Genomic DNA, 11,057 nt, shown 5'->3' with positions numbered 1-11,057 from the left:
GCACTCTTTATGTTTTAGTTTCTAGCAAACAAACATAAAATTAAACGAGATTTTCATTTCACTTTAAAATTATTTACAACCTCATATCAGTAGTTTAAATAAATAAATAAATAAAAAAATAAATAAATAAATAAATAAATAAACGTTAATGGTTGTAACCAAACCTTTACAACTTTTACAGGGTATAAACCCTTCCGTGAGATACTGCAGTGCAAAATGCTGTCATGAATTCTTTCTGCAGGTCCATCTCACATGCAATATTAAACACAAAGAAAACCACAAGTCTTGTTTCTGCTTGTAGCAGACATTCCTCTTGCTCTCTGGATGAAATATGGTTTGATATCCAGTGCACCTGATCAGATACCCCGTTTTAGGCCTCATGAGAAAGTTTTTGCTTCAGTTCCATTTTTGGCAAAGGATCTTGTTTGAGGGCACCAAAGGACAAAGAACGAGTGTGTAGTGTAGCGCTTAACTCTGTGAAGTTTTTTTTTTTTCCAACCCTCTGGCACCGAGATTGCAACATCACCTGCAGCATTTTTTCCACATTTGTTTGTTACATTTCTATCGTGGCCTTGATAAACAACTGCAAGGGAATAACACCACTGCTATCTTTATCAGAGGAGGATACTCGTTATGTTAAGCCAGGAAATATAACTTTCTAACTCATATTTTAATGGCTTATTTAACTGAGTCAGAGGTTTTAAATAACCATATTAATATTTTGGTAAAATTAGATAATATATTTTTTTATTTAATTTTATTAACAAATGACTTTTCTGAAAATTAGATGATCTCAATGAGAATATCTATATTAATAAAGGTGTGGTTCACTTCAATTCGATTCAGTTCAATTTAATTTAATCTTCTGTCAAGCTTTATCCCAGCTGGGGTCACGAGGGGTTCTGGTATCCATTTGATCCGGAAATCGAACCCAGAGGCTTCTGGCAGCAGTGCTACCCACTGCTCCGCTGAGCATTTAATTTAATTCAATGTTACTTTATTTTATTTTATTTAATAAAGGCTCGGTTCAATTCAAGTCAAGTCAGGTAAAGTCTATTTGACTCAATTTGACTATTTGACATTATTTTATTCAATTCAAAAGTAAGGTCAACTAGAATTTAATTAAATTTAACCTCATTCAAACATGTTTTATTCATTCCAAATAGGAAATTAACTGTTATTGGAACTCATAGGTTTAAAGCAATATGCAAGAAGGATCTCCTATAGAGTTCTGTCTTGCACCGGAACTGAAAAAGCCTCTGACTGAAGACACTCTATTGATCTGTATTGCTGTTTAACCATTGTGAAGAATTCTTCTTTGTGAAATATTTTTTAGAGGAGTTCTCTGATCAGTGCTGGCCTCTTTATCAGCTTGTTGAGCTTTTTTATATAATTCACTCTGATGCTGTAACCCCAGTAGATGATGGCAGTACAGATCACGCTCTTCACAAACTTATAGCTGATATGCAGCCTCTTGCTGCAAACACTAAATGACTTAAGAGTCAGATAGAGGTCAGCATTTTTTTCTGTTGACAGATGGACAAATGAGTGGATTAATCTGTTTTCTTTCACTTGGCAGTATGTGCTCCTTTCTGTTGGGACATAATATAAACTCGAAGTGAAATGCATTGAACTGTATGGTTGTAACTTAAAAAAAAGGTGATGAAGGGTGTGAATACTTTTTAAGGGATTGTTATTACACTCTACATTTGGCAAAATAACTCCAGAACTACATAAAAAAAAAAAAAAAAAAAAAACTGGAACAGTCTAAGCTCTGTCCTGTGATGTACTTTTAAGCACATATTGCAGCATGTGTGGCTTTGCTAATTTAGTCTCCTTCCCACCTTTCATTCCAAAATGTTTCTTTTGGGTCTGTCTATTGGTCTTCCCCTGCTGGATCATCCTCCTAGCACTTTTTCACACAGAGCAGGGGGGCAAGACAACTGTGTTAGTATCTCAAGGCCACACTGGGGTGAAAGAAGATAAAAACTCAGGTTCCCAGGCCCCAACTAACAGTACCACAGAAGAAGTACGTGAAGAACATTCATCTTTGTTGTCTTGGAACCTGCCTTGGCCACACTGTTCCACCGCTATGTATTTTGCAATCATAAGTATGATGATGTGTCTTGGGTCTTCAGTGGTGATTGCATTCGTCCTGCATCCGCTCAGTGAGGACCCTGCAACTTCAGCTAAATCTCAGTTTTCCCATCAAAGGTCAGTGTCATCCAGTAAGTTGTTGTGATGTTGTGTAAGATGTTGTGTTTATTTCTATACATGAAATATTTTGTAAAGGTTTACCATTATGGAATATGGTTGAATTGTAATTTATCTGTGTCCCAGGGTTATTTTACAACATTTGTTCTAAATCTTTCCCTTCAAGTGTCCACCTTTTATCACAAAATTCCTCAGCTCCCTCTCAGATTTATGACATTGGCATAACAATGTTAGCTTATTACATTACAAATTCTAGTTTAAACTGCTGTGTATACATACATTTTAAATAAAAATGTATGTAAGAATATAAATTGTGATGATTGTAATATTCAGGTGCCAGGATGAGTCATTGCAGTCCATCAGAAAGGGTCTGCTGAGGGCTCTCAACATGCAGACTGAGCCACAGGTGCCGGCTGGTACAATAGATAGCGTCCGTGAGCAATGGCTGAGAACATTCACCACTATCCCTCAAAGTGTCAGGAAGATTGCAGGTAAGTGGAATCCATAAGGCCAGGTCTGGATGTTTGGAACCAACCGTGCGTTATGTCACTTAAGCTGACAATCTCCCTCTTTCTTCAGCAGCTGCTGATTACCCTGTTCCGCAGGACAGTGGAAACAGCACAGGAATGAGATGTTGCTCTGTAGCCTCAGAGATCTTCATGAAAGGTATTGAACAATCAGTAAAAATGTATACACAGAAACAGTCTGTTTTTTTCTGTGATCTGATTTCACATTTTGTACCTTTTAGACCTGGGCTGGGACAGCTGGGTAATCCATCCTTTGAGCCTGAACATTGTTCAGTGTGCTCTGTGCAACCCAGCAGATGGCACCATGCAATGTCCCTCCTCCTCCTCCAGTGTCCAGGATGCCAGCACACAGGTATGCATCCTGACAAACTATCGACCCGAAATGTTTGCTCAACTTCTAGAAAAAAATAAATGCGATGCATGTATAAATATATCATTGAATGCCAGTTCAGATGTATTGATTTAAGTATTCCTTGTCACACCCTATTTGTAAACTCTGGCTATCTTTTGTTGTTTTCTTGTTTTTATTCTAGCACACCTTAAGTATTGCAACTTTTTACGAAGCAACAAAGTTTGTATATAAGAGGATTGACTGACTTTTGATCTGTTTGTGCATTTAGGGCCATTTGCCATGTTGCCAGCCCACCTTGCAAGAAAACCTTAATCTGGTCTACATGGATGAAGCCGGCGCCATTGTCATCTCTCCGGTGATGCTGACAAGAAGCTGTGGCTGCGGACCTGGGAACGCCCAGCAGCCCAGTGTAGAATAGACTGGGGTATGTCCTGCAGTCTTTGGCATAAGATCCCAAAACATCTTTGTACACAGATCGCCCACCTGTATTGCTGTCTGTTTCTCTATCTTTAATTGTTATTTAGTGTACTCAGCAGTAATCGTGGGAACCAAAGCAAAGTCTCGGTTTTGAATTCCTGCTGCTCCCTTGTACTGAAAACAGATTTCTTGAGCCTGCAAGTAATAAAAAATATGTTTCTGCCCATGACCACTACATAAATGTGCTGTTTTAACAAAAAATCAGCATCAAAGACATGAAAAAAAGATATTGTATTTTTATAAGCTTTGATTTTCAATCTAATTCAGCAGGAAAAGACCATAGAAAGGTTCCGATGACATGTACATGAATGATCCCCTCGAGGACAGTTGATTTATTTATAGCTGCTAACAGTTACTCAGTGTTCCTTTCAAAAATGTGAGAGAGGGCTATGCCAAATACTCCACACGCCAGTTTTTTTTTTTCTTCACTGAATAGTGAGGCCACTATGTCCTCCTATGGGAAAGATTACAATTTGTTCTCAGCAGGGAATCCAGGGTCGAAAATAAGTGTGTATATTTTACATTGCCTTATATTGATTTAAAGTGAACGCTTGGTTTGGAATCTCTAGAATGTTTATAAAAGTAATCAAACTTTAAACCTCATGAAATAATAATAATTATAGTCTTCTTTTTTACTCAAAGCTGTAAAATTACTGTATTCATAAAAACAGTACAAAGTAAGAACATATAAAAGTACCAAAAATGTAAAGTTTCATCAGTTAAAGACTAAATCAACAAAGATTAGGGAATAAATAAAAACACTCTTACAATTTTTTATTCCAAGTCATTACTTGGCATACAACCTTTGGGCATTCCACCTTTTAAAGGAAACAGCATTTGTGTTTTTAGAATAATTAAAGTGCAGTGATGGAACATTCAGAATGTTTACAGAAAAACACCCTGCAATTAAAACCTGGTGTCAGTTTAATTTGAACCTGACAACAAATAAGACCGACTCTCCACTGGTAATGTGAAATGTCCAGTCTTTTCTAACAAACAAATGCCTCTATGTTTATCAAAGAGACTTTAATTCAAATGTGCTAAACTCTTAGATGATCATTTATATGTATACACTGCAAAAAAATTAAATCTAAGTAAGTCAATTTTTCTTAAATTAAGTGCATTTTTCTTGAATTAAGCAGGTAAGTTAAAAATACAATTTACATTTTAAATAAGAAAAAAAAAACTGCAGCTGCAACTGCATCTAATTCTCTTATTTTGAGGTTAAACATACTAATTCCATTGGCAGATCATTGTATCTACCAACTCAAATTAAGGGTAAATACGTTTATTTGAATTTTTACTCGTTTTAAGATCGTTTTTGCAGTGTATATATCTTATGAATTTTTCCTATGTAAGAATTCTTTTTCATGTTTTAATTATTCAAACTTTAAATTTGAAACAGTTATTTCCCTGTTGTTTTTTTTTAGCTGTAGATCTACTGCTAAAAAATACTTCTCTCAATATTCAATATACATTCAGTGCTTTTTTATTGTTTTATTGTTGTTTTTATCTATGTAAATTAATATGATTTATTAGTGGTGACAATTCTCATTTTTTTCAGTACTTTTATGTCATTCTTGTATTAACGTCACAAAGTTACCTCACAGTTTAAGTTTTTGAGTTTTATTTACACCGTGTGCAACTATTCAGTTAAAAAAAACACTTTTAGACCCAATTTTTAGGACACTCCTTTGCTTTTCTAATCATTTGTAATGATTCTGTGATTTCTTGCTTTTAATTATTTGAATAAAAAACTTACTCAAATGCTTTGTTTGTTTATTCCGTCAGTTTAATGCCTTGATATCCTTAAAAGTGAAGGATTGATGTTATGAAGCTCTTTCTAAAGCTAGTCCTTTATGCCTGCTTGACAAGCAGAAATTGATGAAATGAAGCCAAGAGGGAGGGAAATCTGAGCTGAAGAAATGTTGGCTGTGTGTTTCGAAAGACCAGGTGCTGCTCAGAGGAACTTTGATACTCTGCAGTCTTTTTGACTGGCTACTGATGTTTTCACTCATGCTGCAGGCGTCTGTGCACAGTTTCTGAGTGATAAAGTCCTTTCGGACCTGGGCCTACAGCTTAGAGCTGCCGGCTTTAGTCTCTTAAGATCATCAGCGGATAGAATGATGGGGTATTTCAGCATTTGGGTGTCCTTCGGCTTGATGTCCCATCTTTTGCTGGGTACTGGGGCAGTCAAGTGCTCAGAGAAAGAAACGCTGCTGATGCCGAAGCCCAGCTCTATGAAACTACCAACGGACTGTTTGATAGCGTGCAGTTCAATGACATATGCTAAAAAACTGCAACTTCAGGACAACCACAACATACGGATGACAGACTCCACAGAAGGTAAGAAACAAAGAGACTTTGGCAGAGTTGGACACAGAAACTCCCTTTGATACATCACTAACTAATGTATAGAAACTTTTTTATTATATGCAAGAAATCTAGTTTCAGTTCACATTCATACAATTATTTAAAGATGCCAATTATTTAGTTTTCCTTACTTTAAACCATATGATAAAGAAATTATAAAAATGCATAGTTAAGAATATGTAGAACCTTTAAACCTCAACAATGTAGGTTATTATGTAGGTGATTGGATATGATTGCTCTGATAAATACAACAGTAAGTGATCATGTCTGTATAAATATGTATTTTATTATCTTTGCAGCTAAAATCTGTCATGAGCTTTATGCTTGTTTTTTTTTTTTAAATAAACTAAGTGATTTTTTAGAGACATTTTTACAATTACCATAAAAAAAATATTTTTTTTAGCTGCCAGCATCAAATGGTAATATTTACATCCTTCACATCTAATCCGAGTCATTTTAAGTCATTTATCAATTGATTTTTATGAACAGGAGACCCCGGGGAATACTGCTGGTCTACCACGTTGAAGTGCCTCACAGGAGATAGCTTCAAGAACGCGTATGTGGTGGTGCCTGTGGACGTATCAGCAGAGGGAAATGAACAGTTGGACGTCAGAACCACTGGTCCCAATCCCATAACGCTGGACAACAACAACAGCCCTACAGCAATAGCAGAGAGCTGTGGACTTATTTACGAAGTAACGCCACACTTCACCACGCCAGGCACAGAGAAGTTGTTCTGCGTGCAAGTTTTTACACAAGAAAGCGAACTGGGAGACAGGTTTCTTAACTGTCCTCCGTTTCTAATTACATTTTGGCAGAGAAATGTAAACCAGCCCAGTCAACAAGATCTCGGATAGGAAAATAATAAGAGGAAAAGGGTACTTTAATAGGAATGTTTCTTTGGTCAAAGTTCTTATTTCAAATGAACTGTGCAAACAGCCTGTAAATATATAATCAGCACATTAAAAAAGTATTAAGGAGAAATAATAGTTCAATACAATATAGCCAACTTTATTTTGTAAATAGAATATATTGCTGTAGATTATCAAGACAAGCCTCAGGTCAATGCTACTAATGATTAAGCCAGAGATACTGATTTAAATAACTGCAGATAGTTCTAGGATGACCACTAAGAACATTAATGGTCAGCTTAGTGAAGAAAGGTTGTCTGCTTAAACAAGTGGTTGTGTTCAGCTCAGATTGTGTCTGTAATCAGGAGACCAAAACTAGGTGGTCTGGTCCAGAAAGTCACGCAGAGCTCGATGCCATACACATCCACAAAAGTCACTTTAGCCCTACTTTTAATCCAGATTTGGCTTTTGAAAAACTTTATATAAATGTATATAATGATATAATGAAAACATTCTTTGTAAAAACTTATTGTTATAAAGAAATTAATGGAATGAGATGCATGCTTGTCGCTTTACATGCAAGGCATAATAATTAGCTATGAATAAAAACAAAAAAATAATACAATGCTCACATTTATATGCCAATTAAAATGTGATTTATCTTAAATACTCAATACCTCTACCTGAAAATGAAGCACTGCGCAAGCCTTTTACCTTTATAAAAAAAATGTGTGTTTTGAAAGCTATTTTTTAAATAATAAACAATATTTTTCAACCTTGAATGCTGTTGCGTCAAGAAAAAAAAGATTAAACTCAATACAAATTATTATTGATGATGTAATTTAAAAAAAAGACTTTAATGTGTTAAAAAAAAATCCAATTAAGTAAGCTGCATGAAGTTATTTATCTGCCAACAGTCAAAACAATCAGGTGTTTACTTTTTAATCCTTCCAGGAGTAAATACATCACCATTTTCACATCATCATTTTCATGTCAAGCCTGTTTGCTGCTATGAATATGCAATCATTTGAAAGTAATCTTATCGCTCTTATAATGCGCCTGGTGTTGTTTTGTTTCTTTTTTGAAAGTCGATGACCGCATCTAAGCATTGAAGTGAAGAGAGAATCTGCTGCTTCTATTAGACATGTTCCTACACAACATATACACGTTGTGCACTTTTTTTTTTATTGACTTAAAGAATGTAAAACTCTAAAGCATGACTCCATGACTCTTTTGAATATTCAGGGTTCTGTTGCTGTGCAAGCAATTATTTCCCTCTTCAAATAAATATCTGGTTTTATTGAGTTTTTTTTTTTTTTTTTTTTTTTTTGCAAAAATTACAAGGCTGGAGCAGATTTTGTGTTTTTAGAAATGCAAAAAAAAAAAAATGCATAGCTTTCTTCAATTGTGTCATAGTTGTATATTGAGGAAGTCTGCCCTATTAATTGCCAATTTCTCCCTGACAGTTTAATATAATTCAGCATATTATGGAAAGCACACTAGCCTTTACTTTATTGTATTCTGCTATGTTGTATTTCAACCAATGCAAGGAAAGGGTGCCACCTGCTGGGCATTGTGTGACCTGTTAAGGGTACTTTTCAAATTAAATAGTTGTAGGTTGTTTTTGTGTTGTTTGTTTGTTGTTTTTCTTTTGTTTTTTGTGCCTTTTTTCTTATTTGCTTGTCTGATTAAAGGTTATGATGAGGAAACAGTGGAAAAGGAGGGGATAGGATGAAATCCATGCAAAAACATCCACTCATGTTAGATCCTTTTTTTTGTTGTTGTTGTTAAAAAATGTGGCCATATAACCATGTACTTACTGCACACTGTTTTGTGTCGGACTGCCGCTATAAATTCCAATAAAATAAAATAAAGCTTCTGGTTTTAATGTGACATGTTGTGAAAAAATGCAGGATGTGACACTTAAGCAAAACTTTTTGGAAATCCTACATAGATTTCTTTTTAAAAAGCTGTTGATTGATCTTTTCAAGTCTTTAACAATCGGATCTATCAGGTATGTTTCTTATTTCTATTGTCTCTCGGAATATAGCTGTAGATTGTTTCAATGTTGGGGTTTCTTATCTTTCTTTGTTTTTCTTTATTATTAGTTTTACTCTCACATAAAACTGTTGTTTTGAACTGACAGTCCAGTAGGTTCAACACAATACACCCAGATGGCAGTACCATGTTCAGTCATGTAGGGGTGATTTCTAAAACTTTACATGAGCTGCAGAGAATGTGTCAAAATAATTCCTAACAAAGCCACGATAAAACGCCGCTGTTATTGTTATTAATTGTATTTTTTTGTATCTTTAAAGAACAAAAATCGGTAAAACTCCTGCTTTTAAACGTCTCTCGGTGGAATTAGTGTATAAAACCCGAGGCTGGTCCCCGGGTGGCTGGGTAGGGTGGAACAGTCCGATAGGCAGACGGGCTGGACTGAACCCAAAATACGCTCACTTAGCTGACAACTACAAAATAAATAAAAACTCTAAGCAGTTGAAACAATTATATTAAGTTTACCGGTAAACAATGTGACCAAGTGTGGAGACCTCCACTCGGTGAGGACCCCCAGGAAGAAACAACGAATGACAACGAACTTTGGTCGCTGCGAGAGGCGCACTGCACCATGGCATCCCAACCGAGGTAGGCACAACCTTCCGCGGCTAACCGGTAGCAGCTACCCCCGCCTAGACGGTTCCTGACCCCGGTTAATGCTCCTCAGCTGGTGGCGGGGCTTTGGTCCCGTCTTGGGTTACACTTAGTTTGGCTAGAGTTTATGTGCTTATAACCAAGGGAATGAACGTCGGAGGTGTCAAACCAACTTGGAGACGTGCGAGGATTCAGGTCGACGGAGGAGGTGGAATCAGCTGGAAAGGGCTGGCTGGGTTTTACCAGCTGCGAGTCGGAGCTTTGGGGTTTATGCATGATATTTATATGGGCATACACCCTTTCAGATGAAACGGTCAGCTTCATTATGATCATACATGCTTCTCTTCAGCTACGTGTTCGACAAAAAAAAAAAAAAAACTTGGTTTAGTTAGTGAAGCGGAGCTGTCCCTTTAAATAGGTCTGAGTGCCTTCCATCCAGCTCAGAGCAGAGAATGGCGCTTGACAACAAATTACTCAGCATGACTTGTGAGGGTTAATACTCTGTTTGACAATAGATACATAAAAAAAAAAAAAAATGTGTGTGTGTGTATATATAATTTACATTTTTTGACAGTTTTTTCTATTATCTTTTTTGCTGCTGTACACACCAGAATTTTCCCATTGTGGGACAATAAAGGGATTTTTTATTCTAATGATTATTTTTATTATTTTATTTTTTATTATCTGTATCAGAGGTCTTAAACAGGGGGTCCGCGACCCCTGGGGGGTCCACGGAGGTACTGCATGGGGGTCGAGAAAGTTTTGCTTGATTAGACTTTTGTATATTTATATACATATTCTTCCCTGCAATTTTTTCAACTAATTGAAATGTCTTTAAGTATAAATTAAAATGAGTTCAACACACTGTAGTAAATAGATCAATGGAGGCAGAAGATGTCTTTCGGTCATCAATGCACACATTCAGCGACACACACTCTTTCGAGCTGGGCACAGTTTCATTCACAACACCTGTCCCATCAACCAGGAATCCCAATTAGGAATACTGTAATAATCCCAGGGTAAAATTACTTCCGCTACATTTCTCCATCTGTAATAGCGTGACTATAGGACTAGTTTGATATAACACAATTTCATCAATAAATATAAAATTAGGGGGTCCCCGCTCCATCTCCCCATCAGTTTGGGGCTCCTTGGCTTGGAACTTCACGAGTTGTTTTCCGCAATTTTGGTCATAAAAACAAAACAAGCCGGCCTACTGTCTGCGGCACTGTTTGCGGTCAGCTACAATTTTGGAGAGGTGCAGCGGAGTATCTGAGGAGGGGGCGGGGACGTCTGGAGCCGAGGTATTGCATAGTAATCATTGCACTGATTTTGTGCAGTATTTTTTGATGCAAGGCCTTTCAGAATTTATAACGCAGGGGTATTATTACTTTTCAGTGAATGAGGTTTTAACAGGAATAGGTGGAGTACAACTTTTCTACTTCTGTTATTTGCTATTACATATTACAGCTTTCATTGATTTATTTCAAATTTGAAACATTGTCATCGTGGTGTATTCTTGTGTATCGAAAATAATCGAATTGTTGGGTCAGGAAATCGATACTGAATCGAATTGCCATGATGCGTGTGATTTACACCCCTAATAAAAAA

The 11,057-nt window shown here is 36.4% G+C and overlaps 2 protein-coding genes across 3 annotated transcripts in view; both read left to right on the top strand.

Annotated features, from left to right (window-relative positions):
* Positions 1-2,092: 2,092 nt before the first annotated feature.
* On the top strand, positions 2,093-3,511 carry LOC107085805 (bone morphogenetic protein 6-like). Its single transcript, XM_015376357.1, has 5 exons — positions 2,093-2,214; positions 2,548-2,705; positions 2,794-2,880; positions 2,963-3,093; positions 3,362-3,511. Exons 1-5 carry the CDS (start codon positions 2,093-2,095, stop codon positions 3,509-3,511), a joined length of 648 nt encoding a protein of 215 aa, XP_015231843.1.
* Positions 3,512-9,217: 5,706 nt separating this feature from the next.
* Positions 9,218-11,057, top strand: part of aff1 (AF4/FMR2 family member 1) — a 19,754-nt gene continuing 17,914 nt past the window's right edge. For both annotated transcript variants that reach the window (XM_015376425.1, XM_015376424.1), the window contains exon 1: positions 9,218-9,440. In XM_015376425.1, coding sequence (XP_015231911.1) covers positions 9,424-9,440 — 17 coding nt within the window. In that variant the 5' untranslated portion in view covers positions 9,218-9,423. The remainder of the gene's footprint in view (positions 9,441-11,057) is intronic.

The sequence above is a fragment of the Cyprinodon variegatus genome, unplaced genomic scaffold (genome assembly GCF_000732505.1).
Source record: "Cyprinodon variegatus isolate N-32 unplaced genomic scaffold, C_variegatus-1.0 Scaffold134, whole genome shotgun sequence".
Classification (NCBI taxonomy): Eukaryota; Metazoa; Chordata; class Actinopteri; order Cyprinodontiformes; family Cyprinodontidae; genus Cyprinodon; species Cyprinodon variegatus.
Note: the sequence above shows the minus strand (reverse complement) of the source record. Positions and strands in the feature narration are given on the sequence as shown.